Source organism: Tauraco erythrolophus, chromosome 9 (genome assembly GCF_009769465.1).
Source record: "Tauraco erythrolophus isolate bTauEry1 chromosome 9, bTauEry1.pri, whole genome shotgun sequence".
NCBI lineage: Eukaryota > Metazoa > Chordata > Aves > Musophagiformes > Musophagidae > Tauraco > Tauraco erythrolophus.
In genome coordinates, this window is record NC_141473.1 from 18,821,165 (window position 1) to 18,839,918 (window position 18,754).

Sequence of the window (18,754 nt, forward strand, 5' to 3'; positions counted from 1 at the left end):
AATTCATTTGGATGAAAAGAATAGTTTCCTGACAAATTAGCCAGCTGAATCAACTTACCTCTGTGGACTTATGATCTCTAGATGCATGAGGTGGGGGAAATGGGGACTGAAGGGCAAGAGAGTCTGCCCGCTTTGGTGGCAGCTACCTGTTAGATTGACGTAGCTGAAATATCAAACTACTTTTGCAGATTGCAGAAATGTTTAAACCAGCTTTCCTCCATTCCCGTGCTGCTCATTTTCTCCCTTGTTCTATTGTAGCACATGTGTTAGTACGACGATATATGAACTGGATTGGGAAAATGATCTAGCTGTGAAGTAACTTGAGCATAAAATTCTTGAGATGGATCAGTTCCCTATCGCGTTGCAGTGGTCATGAGAAGATGGGAACAGCTGGACATAGACAGGGAGCTTCTTAAGCAGACGTTACTCTTGATGAGATGGATTTCAAACATAGGCATGGATAGACAGAAGATTGATGCTCATGGAGAGAAATAGACAGGCCCGTATCCTCTGGAGTTGGGGGCAGAGGTGACCACCAAAACCTATGATGGGAAAGATTTAAGATAAAGTTTCTAGAGAGAAGAAAAAGATGAGAGAGGAGCAGTTTGGGGAGGACGTGTGGAGACACTTTGGCTTAAGAGAGAAGTGGGAGAATTATGTTGAATGAAGGAGGACTATGGAAGAACAGTCCTGGCCTCGGAATCAGTTTTGTGGCAGAGTCTTGGATATAAATAGACATCTGGTTCTGTTTGCAGAAGCAAATCAGTAATTTTTTTTTTTTTTTTTAAAGTTTCACCATAGTGAGCAATGTAAAAAAATTCAAGTTAACAGGCATGATCAGTTTTGTGATCTCAAATTCATTGTGTGATGTTAAAGTTGCTTAATGATGTCTTTTTGCCTTGTGGGATGACGTTGTTTTGGAAGAATTTCATTTGGCGACCAATGTAATAAACAGTATATTCTTTGCAGTGACAGTCCATTCCAATAATTTTTATTCCTGGCTTAGCAATATTACAGGGAATGCACTTGTGAATATATTTTGGGAGCTTGTATTTTCATTGGATTACCTGGAATTTTTCTGATGCAAATAGAAAAGATGAATCAGTAGACTGAGATGTTTTGATCGATGAGAGAAGTCCTTCAAAAATTGGTACTGAAGACTATTACTAGTAAAGGTACATGTTTTATACTATTTACAAGGTTGATACACTTAAGAGTAAGAAAACAAGAAAAAAACCCTGCTTCTCCTTCTAGCTCCTCCTAGATCTTTCTCATTTGATCAGCGTAATTGTATGTAGATTTGGACTCGAAGACACAGAATGGTTGCCAGAAGAAATGAGATGGGAGCATTTCTAGATGGATTGCTTGCAGTTTTCTTTGTGTGTGTAGTGACAAAAAATTATGTAAGCTGTTACCTGGGGATTTGAAGAGAAAGGAGGAAGGGAAGAGAGGAAATGGTAGAGTAAGATAATTGCTGAGGTACTTTCTTCTTTTTTGTGTGTGTGCCTAAGTGTATTGCTTCGAGTTGTGGTGGTTTTTTTTTTTTTTTATAATAGTTAAGATTGAAGAAAGTGAACTAAAATGAATTTCAGGGTACAACTTAATGATATAGGGACTATCAGGGAATACAGACGTAAAGAATTGCTTGGGTGTTGGTTTCTCATTCTATCTCCTCTACAGTTGTGCTGTTGCAGTATTTGCAGGGAGCTCTGTGAACTGTTGGGAACATGACCTCGGTTTAAGTCCAGTCTCTGCCACTCTATCCAACTGCTACTATCTCCTTCTACACGACTTTTCAGTGAACTGTAGCTTTTGTTTTCCTTTCTGGTGCTAAATCTCTCTCATGTACAGGATCTGAGTTTCCTATCTTCGGTCTCTTCTGGCTGTTCTGGCATGCACATGTATTTTGTAATGCATGGAGAATGTAAAACTTGTGGCTCTTTGTTCTGTCTCTGTCCCTTTCCTTTGTGACCCTTCCTGTTCTCCCTTCTGTTGTTAAACCAATAAAATTGAAATCTTGATTGAAATATTAAATTACAATTCTGTTTTTCATGCATTTACTGTCCGAAGAAAGAATGGTGTTTATTGGCTAGCAAACTTTTTAGCCATGGATTTGTAGTGAAATGTAACTTTTCTTCAATTTGTTTTCCCTTTTTGATGAGCCTGCAGGAAGAATGATATATTTTCTTACATTTCTGTATTTCATTTTGTGAGAAAATAGCGTATCAAATATCCTATTAACTAAAGAGTGTGTTTTGATTTGTGCCAAACTACTTTTGGATGAAGATTAGTAATCAATAAAAATGAAAGCTGACACTCTAAAATGATTTGAAATAAAATTAACTATAGTTACTTGAGAAGAGTATCAAAATAGATTTTATACTTCAAATTACTTTCATTATTAAGCTTTCCTGATTTTATTTCTCCCATCGTTCCTAGTTGTTTTCTCAACTACAGATAATTTAATTTTTATGCTTAGCTGAACTGCATGAACAAAATTGGAGAAACTAGTCCTTTCTGCTTATGTCGATAGTGCCTGGGTCAACGTTTGGTTGATCCGTTCAGTAGTCTCTAGTTATTGTACCTAGCCAGTGATTTGCTTCAGTTTGGTGATATGTTTTGCTACTGAAATTTCAAAGTCATTGTTTTTGTTTGTTTCTACTGAATTTAGACTGTTTTAGTAAACTTAGGCCTCAATATAACTTTCTGCATTTTCCACATTTTTAATAATACACTTAATGTTTGTACACATTAAAATTCAACAAATATATACTTATGTATAAATGTGTCATATTTAATGTACCATGCTTTATCTGGGTCTGTCTCTTTTATTCTTCTGTTTCCTTTGTTGATCTAACTGTAACCACTTATTTTCTGATTCCAAGATTTACTTCTACCATGCTATTTGCAGGAAAGAATCTGAGAATTAATGGCAAAGTGGAAGGGCAGGTCAACTTTTTAGCTAAAGGCATATAAGTAAAGGGGGCAGAAAGATTATTGATAATATTTTGGTCTTTTACCCTACTCTGCCTTCATGCTTTTTTAGTCATAAACTTCTGGCAGAACTGTGGTGTTTTCTTCATGCTTGCATGGTAACAACAGAAAGTTTAGTGAAAACAAAAACCACGTAATATCAAAACAATTGTAGTTGTGATAAGTTCAGTTCCGAACAGGAAAAGAATTAGTTTTAAAAGACACTGTAGGATTAAAAACTATTTGTGCTTCAAAATGTTTTAACTTATCCTGGCTATAAATCAGAAAAAATATAAAAAATACATTTCCTTTTTTCTCTTTGTATGTATCTTGTATGTTCAATTTTGGTGTTTCAGCTTCAATAAAATTAATTTTCTGTAGTCATGTAGCTTTCCTTAGTGAAGACAGCTATTTGAATACATAAAAGAAGACTTTGATTCTCCCGTATTTTAAAGTGAGGCTTTAAGACAAATTTACATGTGTATTTTGGAATCCTCTAGGTCTTAGTATAATTAACTTCTGTTGTTTTGTGTTCCTTCTCTTTATATAAAAACAAATTTCTTTCTCTTGTAGTTGTAATGGTGGATTTTGTGCCATGGATTCTGTTCAATATATATTTTTTTTCTTTTCTTTACAGAAAATCAGATTTTTGCATGCCCTGTGGGGAGATGTGTCATGGATTGTGTGTTTGGTCGTCTTCTACAACCTGAGGAAACTGTGTGAGCGCTGCATATTATAGAAGAATTAATTGTGGGAAGAGACGAGCCAAATGGCTGTGTCATAATAAGAAACTGATTTAAAAATGTTTGTATTTCATGCCAGTAATCCAAGGCTGGGAAAGCCTAGTAGCCCAAGAGTCAAAAAAATTACTTTTTTTTAAAACCCAGTTCAAAAAGAACAAGTAGCCAATGTATATTTTACCATGTATTCCCTGATTATTTAGCACTGAATCTTTTGTTACACTGAAATCATGGTGTGAGGATTGGTAGACGATGCCACCCCCCATCCCTCACACACTTCTAGCAACTAAAGACTGTGTCAAGATGACCTCTGAGGAGATGACAGCGTCTGTTCTCGTCTCTGTGGTACAGGGTAAAGTGATACCTGCTCAGTCAGCTGGAGATGAAAATACTGAAAATGCTTTGGACACCAGTGTTATAAAAAGACATACTGCCAGTCTGGAAAGGCAAACCACACGCACTCTCTCGTGCTTACACAGACTTGAAGAAGAAAGTCTTCAGGGCTCAGTGCCCAAAATATTCTCCCTGGCGAAAGAACAACTGACTAATGACAATAGCAATGAAAACTTCTGGGAGAGAAGCAGCTCCATCCCTGATTCAGTGGAATTTCTTAACATTAACTGTAACATTGTGCAGAAAAACTACAAGAGCAACGTCCCGTGCAGCCAGCTGTATAAATCTTGTGATCCTTTAGCAGAGAGACAGGCATGCCTGGAAACTGGAATTCCTGTTTCACTGGAAAGAGCCATGCTTGCTGAAATTCAGTTGAAAATGAATGGACCTTCGTTAAGAAGCCAGACAGCAGTAAATAAGAATGACAGCAATGATACTGATAAAGTAGCCTTTTTTCACTTTCATTGTGCTAGTGAAAGGAATATATCAAAGGCTTTGTGCAGTTTACACAATGGCTTCATTTTGGATGACTGCTTGCAGCCGGTGAGTGTTGGCGGTGGTAACACCGCTGGTTCCCCGGCCTGCTCTTGCAGGTTGGTGGAGTTGACAAATAATTGTGAGAATGAAAATGGGCAGCAGTTGTATGAAGACACTTTAAGGGATAAGTATTTATGTCTGGAAAGAGCACCACGAAAGGTTAAAGTGACGTGCTCAGGTCACAACCTCTGTGGAAATAACTTTACTGGAAGAATGCCCTCAAAGCCCTTTCTGAGCCATTTCGAAGACTGTAATGATAACTGTGAAGAAGAGATGGAAGAGGATTTTTTTAGAAACAAAAAGGAACGTTCTACTTTATTGATAAGACGTTTCTGTAAAAATGATAAAGAGGTTAAAAAATCAGTTTATACTGGAACGAGAGCAATTGTTAGGACTTTACCTTCAGGACACATAGGAACCATTGCTTGGAATTATGTTGAGCAAAGGAGAAACAACAGTGGCTTGAAGCTTTCTAGGATTACAACAGAACAGCTAACTATAATTCAGTCCTTAATGAAATGGGAATTTAATTCCTTTCTTGAGAAGTCTTTATGGTATCAGGTAAGCTTTTCATAGTGGTATTTTTTTTTTTAAATTTTGAGACATTGATCCGTTTCATTTAAAAGAAATACCTTCAACTAGTAAACGCATAGTGACACTGAATAGGGTATTTCATTTAACCACATTGAACCTTATGTTGAACACTGCTTTTTAGAAGAATGTATTCTTATCCTTTAGAATTCATTTTTTGTTTAAAATAGACATGGGGTAAAAATGTATAATTTTATATCTGTATAAAACATACATACATATGTATGTATACACATATATATATAAAAATGTATATAGGTACATATTTATACCTAGATACAAAAATATTTAGTAATTTTACAGATATTTATATTTTGAGTAGAAAATGTATATAACATGCATTTATATTCATACATATGTATTTACATGTACATATATATGGCATATGTATGTACATAAACATTTGATGGATATAGTAATGATATAATGATTCCATAGAATAAATGGTATAAAATGGTAAGTGATGGTATTAGATCACAGTGAAAAATTTTGTTGCTCCAGAAGACAAACATAGTATTTTCCCCAAGTTACTGATATTTATAATGCTTCTACACTTGCAAATAATTAAAAAAAATATGTAGTAGTAGAATAACATATATTAATGTGCTGATATTGCCTTGATTTGTGTTCTCTTAAATTAGATAATACAAAAAATTCTGAGTTTAGAATGATATAATGAATGCATAAATTATTATTGTAGAAATTAAATAGCACATCTTTAATAAATTATTTTAACTAGTAAAAGATTTTCTGTGATGGTAGGAATTAGTTGTCTATGAAATCTATAAAAGAGATTCTGACCACTGATTTTCAAGGATTTGTCTGAAATGTACTACTGAGAAAGACCAGCAGGATGATCATAGCAAGAGAAACTCTTTCAAGAAGAGTAGGAGAAGAGGAGAGGTTTATTGAGCTTAATAAAAGAAGTGTGGTGGTTTGTTTTGGTGTTTTTTTTTTTGTTTTTTTTTTTTTTCCCCTGTTAAAATGGATGAATAAGTTCTAGGGAAGGGGAAATAACCAAGGTCAAGTAAGCTATGCTTATGAGCTGAGCCTGAATAAAGGTAGGTTGAAAACTGGGAGAAATTTCTAGCACTTAGAGTGCAGACTCTGCGACAGCTTTCAGTAGGACTGAAGTGGTGGAAAACTTAGGTGTATAGAATCATTTAGGTTGGAAAAGACCTTTAAGATCATAGAGTCCAACTGTAAAATTGATGAGATAGATTATATGAAATTTTGTCAGTGATAACAGAGTGGACTTGGTGGTTCAGACGCTACATGACAATTGTGCCATCCAGTAATATCCTAATATCCTTACAGAAACAAGTATTTTTTATGTTCAAATAGTTAATTGAAGAGTTCTGTGAATCTATGTATGTCAGGCTTTTATACTAGGTTGCAAAGCTTTGTCATGCTATTTATTATTGTGATACTCACTGTCCTAGTCAGTGGAAGTACAAACTTGCTGATACAGTACATGCCCTGGTGATGCATGTTCATGTTCCCATGGAGGTATGAATGTGAGCCATGGCTTTACCTAACATGATGCCTGCTTTGTATGTTTGCATGATCATTATAAGCTTTTTTAGGGGAGAATAGGGAGAATGTTTTGTAGCGGAGATCTAGCATAATTTTCATTTATATACGTATGAAAAGGGAAGGATGCGTTTAGGTTTCTTCATTGGATGTTTTCAATTTGACTTGAGCTCCTTAGCTTTTGACATGCATGTCTATTTCACCACTTTCCACCAGTGCTGCAGAATACTCTATGTTTAGCATTTTGGGGTGTGAGGGCTTTAATTTGAAGATTTTTTTTTTTTTTGTAGTACATATAGAAACTCAGAAATAAATACAATAAATGCTCATTGAATAATTATTTAAATAGGAAAAGTTCTGTCTACAAATGAACAAAATATTAACAGGCATAGTAAAAGACTCTGCGTAATTGCAATGCACAGAATGTTTTCTCACGGTCAGAAAAAGCTTTAAACCACATGTTTTTAAGTCTTTCTTCTTCCAAATGGTAACTACAAATATTTCTCTTCTTATCAACCTCTGTATTTAATCTCTTTATGTGTACTATTCATCAAGCATTCTTAGCATTATTTTTCTGTTATCTTAATGTCAAATATTTCTGCAATAATACTTCTATGTGTTTATGGCTTATATTATTAGTTTTATAGATAGTTTTTACACAAACATATAAAGTAACTCAGTGGATGTGACAAATATATGGACCTGTTGAACATATGCACTGGGTTACAATAATTTAATGAATTATTAGCATTTGTAGGAAGCTTTCATGCTAATGATCAAAGGAAGAAGGAGAAAGTAGTAAGTGAATGTGTAATTTGTTCGTTCTTTCCCCTTATCTCACCCTTTGAGCATGCATTCTGTTTGGAACAGCTAAGCGAACAGTAGTTCTGTTCTTCAAGGGAAAAAAAAGTTGGAGAAATGAAGTTTTCATAGCAGTACTGGTGTAACACGGAACAATAGAGACCTTTATGTTTTAAGTAGGAAAATGTGAGTCTTATTTGTGAATATCCCTTGCATAAAAATTCTAGTGCTAATGAAGGAAAGGCACTGAACTTGCTGAATACTTTTTTCTATTTTATTTCTCTACATAGGAAGGTGAGACTGAGACTTTGGATTATATAGAAAATACATGAAATTATATATAAAATACATGAAATTATATATATATATTAATGTAGCATATGATTACTGTTTATAGATATTTTGTATGCGGATTTAGACTCCTCTGCTCTGGATTTAATGAATGTGTTGTATGAAGACAGAAGATTTTAATGTCGAATATTTTTTCTAATTTTATATGTAGTTTTGCTGCTAGATACAGTGCAGTACTTGCCCTTATCAGATGGATGTGTGTAACATGGCTCTTGTATCCGTGAGAAATTCACTTGTCCGTGTTGGAACAGTGCAAGCCCCTCACATTGGTACATGTTAAAGCTGTAGCAAAGCAAAGAGTTTGCCACAGAAACAAATTATATAATAAGAGTGCAAGCTTTGGTGTTGGCTTTGCTTGGTGTGGCACAATGTATCCACCACTTGGGTTCTGTTCAACTCCCTCATATTAGCAATCTGACTAGTTACAAAAGTCAGGAGTTTCTGGAATCATTGAACCATCTGTGTCTGTGGGATGTTAGATTCCTAGTGCTGAAGTAAACTTTTTTTCTTGATATGATGGTGTTTCTGCAGTAGTGGTAATGTAATATGACAAAAGTAGCCAGGCCCACCATTGACTAAGATGCTGAATTTGAGCAGCTCACTAGACTATTGCAAGGTGATTCTCTCAAACCAAGTGAGTGACCTCAAGATCTCCGGAGGACAGCTGCAACATCATAGTTGCAATGCATAATAATAGCTGAATTCTTTAGTTAAGCTTATTTTGTAGGCATCGGTACCATCCTTGCTGTGTCATTACATTCCTGATGCCAGTAGTTAGAGCTTTAAGAAACAAGAGTTCTACTGGCTTGCTTAACTCTGCTCAGATAGAGGTTAGCACACTAATAGATCTTCTGCTTTTCATAGCTGCTAAGGCACCACTGAAATGCCAAATACTAATAAAGCAACAAATGAAAAAAACCCCACCTTAATTGCCCCCACAAAGAGAATAATGATTTTATTATAGATTTCTATTGTAGGAGTGTTTCATAGCTAATTTAATGATTTGGTAAGATAGTTCAACATCTGTTAGCATCACATATTTTTTCCATGTAGTCTGTACTGTTTTTATGATTCATGTGTAAAATCAATGTAATGCAAGGATTTTTGATTATGCATGGCTAATGTTAAGCAGCTTTGTAATAAGATTTCTTTATTTCCATAAAGTTGAGCTATAATCAGTTGATGGCATCTGTTAACAAAGAGTTAAGGAGAGAAAAAAGATTTGGAAGTACAAACTTTTTACTATCCTGTTTTATTAATGCGATATCTAAAGTTGTCATCCTGGATAATATTTTTAAAGAAACAGAGCCAGGCGCAAGTAGTTTTCTGTTTAATAGATAGTATTTGTCTGAATCTTTTTTTGTTGTTTAAAATTGATTATTAATTCTGAACACATTCAGAATTAAAATTCATATTTTGCAAATAATATAAATGCTAATTTTAATTCTGAACCTACAGAGAGCTCTATTTCCTCTCTCTACAGTCCCCCTGCTGCTAGATGAGCAACTGTAGTCAGTCTATTTTTATGTTGGATACTTTTCTGGCATTTCTGAAAATTTAGGTAGATCAAGTATTTCACTATCAGTCATGGAAATAACATCAGCTCTGACTGTTTTGACAGCCAGTTGCACTGACTTAATACAGAAACACTTTACATCAAGCACTAACATACGTTTATGAACAAAGGAAATTTTTTGGTTGCTTTTCTCAGGTGTCAGGTTAATTGTAACCTTTTATTGTCAATATTTTGTCAGAATGAGTAGTTTAGCCCTGGTTTTTATCTAGTAATGTCTTGGAAGATACACTTTTCCAGTGTATTCAAAACATAATTTATATAATGAAGAGGCCTGTGTTGATTCTTAAGTGAGGTAAAAACTTGAAAGCATCTCACTTACTCTCTCTACTAATGACAATAATAAGAAGCATGAGAGTCCTTGTGTGTGTGCTGTGTTTCACTCAGATGACTGATCTGATTTGATAGAACAGACACAAAGCTGCTTGGAGTGGCCACATGAAGTTCACCTGGCAATAGGAGTCGTCTTAGTGTCTGCCAAACTCTGAGACTCACAACCCATGAAGCAGCCTAAAAAAGTAAAATCTTAGAAGCCTTCACTTCTTGATTCTTGTTAATTGTTTCTGTAGGAATTTCAGGTCTAGATTTGCTGTGATATCATCTTGCTGTTAGGATTATGTGGTTTTCCTGCAGGTTTTTCCTTCTTGCTCCATATTTAAAAAGATGGAATTCTTTAATTGGACCTTTAATCTCTTCCCTCCCAGTTTTGCATGCATATCTGAAATGCAACATTGGTCTTTATGCTGAAGTTTATGCTATACTTACACTTTTATTTAAAAAAAAATAAAAATGATAGTTTGCCATTCAATATTGTAGATTACAGACAGATTTGTGTCTTGAGAGTTTTTGGTTTTCCACTTCGAAATAAAATTTCTAGTCCAACATGCTGGAAGGAATTTACAAGAAAAAAAATGATATAAAGCAAGTAATCTGTGAGTGGTTGGGCTTTACGTCTACTCGAACAGTAATCTTTTTTTGTCTGACTGTGCTTGAGTATTTTGCCTGTTACTAATGTTATAATGCTTTTAGACATAAAGGTCTATATTCATATGTTAAAGTAGTTAGGTAGGTATGGATGAGCTGGTTTTTGTTCTACCTGGGCCCTGTGTTTCTTGTTTTTTTTTGTATAAGAGTTGCATTGTCTTGTTTAAAGAAAAGAGTTCATGAGTGAAATTGACTATTTGGAAAAAAATCAGAGAAGCAAAAGAGAAGCCAAATAGGCATGAAATTATGCTTTGCCTTCAGTAAATGCTGTAAAAATAAATGAAACTTGGTTAAATGAAGCCCTATACTTATATTTGCTTTGGGTTGAGTTACTCCAGTTTTAAAGGCTAGCTTTAAAAACAGAAAATTTATCCCCTGTCTGTAGAAGTAGTCAGTTTTATTACTATAATGTGTGATACAGTTAGAGATAAATCTCTTAATACTTTGTATTATTTTGTAGTTGCCTTATAGCTTTAACAAATTTGGGCCAAATTATGAACAATAAGTTTTAGCTGTGAGCACACTTAGGTGTTCAGAGCCAATAGTGTGGGAGTCTTGGCAAGAGCAGTATATTATGCCTTCAGTTTTTCCACATTTTTCTGACTTTCCTTCTAGTGACTGTTCATTAACTGTAAAGAAGCATGAAGATCTGTTTTAGAAAATCTCCCTGCAGCACATTAAAGAGTTCATTTTAGAGTGTTACAGTTGGACACTCTTCTAACTTCGTTTCAACTGAGAAAGAATTTATCTCCTCTACCTATATTAACTATTGAAAAGTTTGGGTTGTTTACTCTGATATGAGTGAATGAAAACTATGCCATAAAAAGATCGCACTGTTGATAAGTGAATAATTAAAATCTGAATTTATGAGGTTTCATATACATTTTAATTTATCTTGCTTTTCTACAGTCTTTCAGGACCTTTTAAAAAGAAGGTTTTCTAAAATGGAATAAGCTTGGGTTGACAATAATTGGAAGGCATACATCTTATTGATATGAAATTTCAAGAAGGACTTACAGGGAAAAAACTACTGTGAAATTATACTTGCCACAGTATCTAACGCATCCTCCATGAGATATGAGGCTATTTAGTTTCTCTATTTATGAAAAGTGATTTGATATAATATGATTATGAGCCTCTGGTTACGAAGAACTTTGCTTGAAAATACAGAGTGGTGACAGCTTAAAAAAAGGAATAACAGTTGAACATAATACAGCTGTTAGGTACTGCCCGAGTACATATGAGCTGGAGTACCAAGGGATAAGAGAGCACTGAGGGTGCTCCTACACCAACCAAAGTTAATTACATCAGTGCAGCAGTTGGAACCAGCATGACTCAGGGCAGTGTGACAGCATACAGCTTTCATCAGGAATGTCGGAAATGGGGCAGTGCTGGAAACATAAACATTCAGCCCTGGCATTTGTCACCACTTTCTCTTTTTTTTCTTTTCATTCTCTTAATAATTTCACTAGAAAGCTGTACAATGAGAAACTATTCCTTACCTGCAAAACACATGTATCGGACAGTGCTTGTATTGTCCGGCACATTGTGTGAAAGTATTCATTTTTTTTTAATGTTTTGAACTGTAACGAGATATGATAATTTTTGAACTGAGATTGAAGACTCAATTTTGAGATGCTGAGTATGAGAGAGAAAAATATGTTGGATTGGTTTGTGATCATTCTACTTAGAAATAATAATCTTATCTTCCCATTTGTATGAAGTTCAGAAGAGTCCTTTTATCTCTGGAGTTGTAACACATTGTTAAAACTAAGATTTCCTTAGTATAGCAAATACTCAAAGACAGATACCTGCAGGTAAGTTTGCTGTTGTAGTATGGAATCGTGCAACAGTAATGAAAAAGTTTGATTTTATCTTGAAATCAGCACATGCACTTGTTGCAGGACTCCGAATAATCTTATTAGCTCCTGTGAAAATAGAAGATTTTTCCTTTTTTTTTTTCCTTAGCTTTGCCAGTATCCGTAATGTCTGTTGACTGTTGTCACCATTTGAACTTCGAATCCACAGTAAAATAATGTGAGCTTCTTTTAAGATGATTCAAAGTGATTGTTATGTACTCCTCATGATTATTTTTATTTTCTTCTCCTGACACTGTGAAAATTGTTTTCAAGAAATCACAACAGACACAGACCTTCATTAGTACAGTCTGGGCAAAACAAAGGATGTATTATTAGCTGCTCTAGCTTCATGTTACAGCAATCTTAGTTCTTTCAGTGTTTAGGAATTCCCTTCAAGTATTAGAGAATGGATGAAATCCTGGTCGTATTGTAATCCATTTAAAATCTCCTGGTGGGATAATGTTACTTGGAGGGAGAAAAAGTATGTGCAAAGTGGAGCTATTGGCTTCATGGGAACCATAGTTTTATGTCAAAACTTTTTAATAGACAGACATATGCCAAACTTATATTATGCAGTTTTAAAACTATCGTTTTAAACTAAAAATACTGTCTATATAAATATGTGTAATACATTGTAAAATAATTCAGGTGGCATCATTAACTTCATGTATAAAACTTCCTTCAGTACTCTTCAGTTGCATATGTTAGTATATACTGTTCATATTGCCACACTGCTTGGAAGCCCTGCTTCTGGACTCAAATCTGTTGTCTTCTCTGTTTTACAAAGGAGCGATGATCTCATCTGTTCTGTAGACTTAGAGGCAGTTAGTTTTTAGTGAGCTCACTCAGGTTTTGGAGAAGATAAACTTATCCCAAACACTCTCCATATGCTGTGGCTAAATTTTCTTTTATCTCAGCAGGCTTAGTAGCTGTGTGCTGCACTGTAGTCTGCAGAAGAGACATATCCTAAGTTTCCAGTGCAGAAAAAAAAAAAAAGAAAAATGTTTTCCCACCAGTTCCAGCTGTTAACTTTTGGTGATTTGAGAGTTATATGCGTAAGAGCAAAGGAAAAACAAGTTGGCTGTTTTTTAATGTGTGTAACCAATCAACACTGAAAAATACTTCCAGGCTGAATTAAAGGTCTGAATGATAATTCGGAATTCTCAGCAAAAATACAAGAACATATCTGAGCCATGGAGAGTTGTTCTAAATGTGATTGTGAGTTGGATTAAAGAAAAAAAAAAAGACCCCTGAGAGAAAACTGTCAGTAGTCTCCTCTGTTTCAAGTTAGGAATTTATCTTGAGTAACTTCACAGACTTAAAACATCATGCTACAAATATAAGGTCGTTACAGTTCTAACCTTGTGGGTATGTAAGATATTTTACTTCCTATAAGCATATTATGGTTGCCATGGGAACCATAACATTGGACTTCCTGTCTGAAGTTTCCAGTCTTAGGATTGCGCTAAATGGCTTGTGCATGTAAATGCAAATATGTGTATTTTAAAGGGAAAAAATATTATTTAATAAACATTCAGAATATTTCCCTTTTATGAAATTAACTTTTATTCTAGCTCACCTGTGTGTCCTTTTGGAACTTGCCTTACCTAAAATCCAGTCAGGGAGAACTATAGGAGTGCAAAATCTTTTGCTACGTGAAGATTTCATTGTCATCTAGCGATTTGCCATCAGCATAAAGTAGGCTTTGGTCTACTCACACCAAGTCACTCGACACATTGAGGCTGTAGAAAAGATGGGTAGAAGTTATCAATAAGGAGGAAATATAACATGGTTCATATTTAAAACATCCGTGTATTAACATTCTTATTTCTTTCCTTTAACCAACAGGTTGGAGGTGAACTTTCATAATAATTCGAATGTTTCCTTTGAGCAATAAAGTTCTTTAGGCTTTCATCTTTAGCAGGCATTTGTGAATCATTGCATATTTAGTTTAGCTTGCACAGTGTTTCTTTGCCATTGGTTTGGAAAAACTGCAAATCCAGCCTTTGTAAAGGATGATGAGTTTTGAGTAATTTCTTTTTTTTTATCACATTTCTCGTCACACTTTAGCTTTGACCAGCTGTTTCCTGTTTTTCCTCCCAGTGGCTCAGCTGCTGAGGAGATAGATAAATCAATGATTTGTTTCAGAATTAAAATTGCCTTTATAAAATGATGAAAGATTATAACAAGTAAGTTGGACACCATTACAAGTAAAATTAGGGTGAAATTCAGAAGATGCAGTATTGTTTGCTGTACATAGATGTCGGGGAAGTTTCCTGGCTGCTACATGGGAAGCACCTGTGCCTCATCAAGACAGGTGCTGAGTCACGTTGATTGGCTGGAGATCACGTGACCCATGGAGGCTTAAAGGTGGGGCACTCCCAAGAGGGAGTGGGGCATTTCTCTCCTGGAGTTTGGAGTGGCAGGAGCCCCCTAGAGAGTGAGAGTTGGAGCTCTCTGTTGGACTAAGATAGCAGTGAGTTTAGAAGAGCCTTCTGATTGTGAGATACCTTGTGGTCGCAACAGTCGGTTGGTTGCGACCCATTGGAAGAAGACACAGGCAGTCCGCGACATCTGGTGACCCCGACGTGATTCGTCGAAACGCGAACTGCTTGGACCGCAGGGTGAACTGCGGTGAAGATAAAACCCAGCGAAGCTTGAGAGCAGCAGGAGCTGCGGATTGACCAGTTTTGACCTAGACACCTGGAACAAGGTGAGCCGCTGGGAATGGACATGAGACAGAACTCTGTAAAGGAAGGCCAGACTTTTGCATTTCTTGAATCTGCGATAATGGCTGCGGGGGCCAATATAAGAAGCAAGGATCTATATAATTTACTTAACTGGGTGGCGGAGCATGAAGACCTAGTGAGTCTCAATACGTCCTTTAGCCTTGAGCTATGGAAGAAGTTGGGGGATAAGTTGCTTTGTGAAGTAGTCTTTGAGAATAAGGACTCGACCAAAACCGACCTGTTGCGTATATGGGGGGCGTTGGATAATATAATTCAAGCAACAGATTATGTATCAATGGGCAAAGGTTTTGAGGAAGACGACGAACTGTCTGAGGGAGGACTGGCCTCAGACAGCACGGACAGTGAATTGGGTTTATCTTCACTGTTCAAGGAGATCAAGGAAGTTGCGGGGACTGTGCAGGGACTTTGCCCCACCCTGCAGGAGGTGTTAAAACATCCCCCACCCTTTGCCCCAACAGCCCCCCCTTCCCCCATTATTATGCCTACGGCTCCGCCATTTGAGCAATTGGCCCCACCCTTGGCAACTTCATATCCCGCGGTATCTGGTTATCCGGCCCAGGTACGTTTGGCGCAGCCAATAATACTACAGCAAGTTATGACAATACTGCAAGGTATATCCCAGCAGTTAGCAGCTGTAGTGGAAACGCTGCAGCAGGCCATGACCCATCCTGCAGCAAGAGAGACTGCAGGAGAAACCTCTCAGCAGGCCATGACCCATCCTGCAGCAAGAGAGACTGCAGGAGAAACCTCTCAGCAGGCCATGACCCACCCTGCAGCAAGAGAGACTGCAGGAGAAACCTTTGAAGCAAGTGATAGTTCTGCTGGGAAGTTACCAACCGCACCTAGACCAAGGAGAAAGTCGCCAGAATCCGCCTGTTTATTGGAATCAGACCCCTTGGGAGCGACTACAGTAACAGTTCAGCCTCATGACCCAGTTCGCTTCTGGGACGAGGTTAGAACAAAAGCAATAGAGGCCAGGGACTGGGACCTGGCTAAAGCTCTGGGGGTACCAGTTAACAATAAAGAATCATCTATAACAGAAATGAGGGGAGGGCCTAGTGCGTTCCCCGTGGCACTAGCCCTTCCGGGTTCCCTGCGTGTTAGGAAGCAGAAGTGTTATAGATGTGGAAACCTGGGACATATAAAATCGGAATGCCCAGGACGAAAGGGTCAAAGGCGGACAATAAATGCTGGAAAAGTTAATGGCTTGGTTAATTGCCATAAATATGGAAAACAGAGATGTTACAGGTGTGGGAAAATAGGCCATATTGCTAGGCAATGTGAATCAGAGGTTTACACTAACGGCTGGCTGAGAAATAAAAGAATGAGAAAGTGTATGCAGATGCATAATGGTTTGGACAAAACTTTTGCGGGAGCATTATGGCAGCCACAGGTTGATCAACAGAAAAAGCAGCCACAGCAGCCGAGGTGGATGTATCCGTCGTCGCCGGATCAATGGATATACCCGCTGTCACGTTACGACAAAAAATGAGAACGACTTCCCCATGACCTGGTCCCAAGGTGTTTGACAAACGGCGACGGAAAATGGAATTGAAACGTTGGAAACCCCTAAAGGCTGCGAGGCATTTTTTTTTTAAAAGGAAAGGGGGAATTGTCGGGGAAGTTTCCTGGCTGCTACATGGGAAGCACCTGTGCCTCATCAAGACAGGTGCTGAGTCACGTTGATTGGCTGGAGATCACGTGACCCATGGAGGCTTAAAGGTGGGGCACTCCCAAGAGGGAGTGGGGCATTTCTCTCCTGGAGTTTGGAGTGGCAGGAGCCCCCTAGAGAGTGAGAGTTGGAGCTCTCTGTTGGACTAAGATAGCAGTGAGTTTAGAAGAGCCTTCTGATTGTGAGATACCTTGTGGTCGCAACAGTCGGTTGGTTGCGACCCATTGGAAGAAGACACAGGCAGTCCGCGACACATAGATCTTTCATAGATTACAAAGTTTTTGCTACACAGGGAGCTCATTTGATACAGGAAAACCAGTCCAGCATCGGAAACTCCAGGGTAAAGCCTTGTGTGGGGAATTTGGGTATGTGTGACGGAATTTTTCAAGCAGTTCCAAGTTTTTGTGTTCATATGGGAATATTTTGATTTATCTGATCTATGATCTGACTATTACATCATATTTGTCCTGTTAAACCTCCCCCCCCAGTTTTTGGACTGATTTGGATAGAGGGTATGTTCATTTTTGTAATCATGTGAACTATTTTGGAATTTTAGAACTGAGTTTGTGCATGTATTTTTGCAGAATAAAGCAGGGCAGGTTTAGCAGGGAAGATGACGAAGAGTTGGTGTATTAGCTTTCTGTTAGGACTGGCTTATGCAGTACACTTTGTTTCTTTTTGTTCATGGTGAACTTACTCCACAGCCGCACAGATAGCAGCTGAGTTTTGTCCTGGCTTCAGAAATCTTTCTTCAGGACCTTTAAATGACTGATTTACTAACCCAAAAGTTGTTTATGTAGATAGTGATGAAAATACTGCCCTGTTTTCAGAATTGAGTTTGTTACTATGTAGGATCACTTCTTGCCCCTTCTTTTATTGTCCTAGTGTAGCAGGCTGTTCTGTGACATCCAGCATCACCTGTTCCTTGCTCTGCTTTAGTCCTCCCTGTGATCTGGGTGATTAGATCTTATTTAGTCTGCACCCCTTGGCACACATTTGCTCCCCTGGACAAGGTGCTGTATCCCTCAACTGTTTTTATCTTTACCCATTCATAGGCCTTATCCCATACCATTTTTAGGGCCCTGCGGACCTCTACAAATGCCAGCCTTAATAGCATTTACCTCGGAGTGTTGTCCAGCCCTTGCCATTTGAAAAAGACTCACCCCTACAGCTTCCACTGTGTTCATTTCCCTATGGCTTTTCCAGGCTCCTTCTCCTATGTTCTTTTTGGTGGATGACTCCAAGATCTGCTCTGTCTTTCTAGGCTTCCTGACCTTTGAAGTCTCCGTGGGGTTCTCATTAAATTCTGTTAGGGGAAGTGGGGAGTGTTCCTCTCCCCACCTTGAAAACTCTAGTTTTTTATAACTCCTCCTAACTAGTTTTATACTCTGTATTTCATGCCTATCAATAGCTGTCTGTTGTTGTTCTCTAATGCTATTCTTGAACTTACTTTCAGCTTGCTTACTATTCCCTAGGCTGGTGGTCTTCATGGATCCTCCTTTATCCTTCAGTCTTTTATATAGAGAAAAGACTTCCCAATATATTTCCCTTTAGTTCTCTACTATTAGATAGTACTTTTTCACAGTATTCACAATCTATTCATCATCTTAGTCTAATAGTTAAGGCTGAATTTCTTTCTTCATGCAATTGTGTGTTCTTAATGGGCACTCCTCCTTCTATTAGCCTTACGTCCAGCTTTGTTGAGCTCATACAAATTTACATGTGGAATCTGTATCATTTATAGCTATTGTATTTTGGTTTTAGCTTTTTTTTTTTTGGTCCGCTTCCTTTCTGGGAACTTTTTTCTAGTGAAGGTTAGCAAACAGCATTTAAACTTCACGTTGGATGATTGACATGCACATGGTTGTAGTATTACACTCTTAGACTGAAATTAGTTTTCCAAAAGAGCTGGTATTTTAAGAGAGCTGGTTTTCCAAAAGAGCTTCTCAAAAGAGCTGAAGTTAAATGTCCCTTTCATCAAACTTATCATAGAGAAT

At 37.2% G+C, this 18,754-nt stretch overlaps 1 protein-coding gene across 1 annotated transcript in view; it reads left to right on the forward strand.

The window, feature by feature from the left end:
* The first annotated feature begins 4,001 nt into the window (after positions 1-4,001).
* Positions 4,002-18,754, forward strand: part of PLCE1 (phospholipase C epsilon 1) — a 138,569-nt gene continuing 123,816 nt past the window's right edge. The window contains 1 exon segment of the mRNA XM_086616447.1: positions 4,002-5,204. Coding sequence (XP_086472573.1) covers positions 4,017-5,204 — 1,188 coding nt within the window. The 5' untranslated portion in view covers positions 4,002-4,016.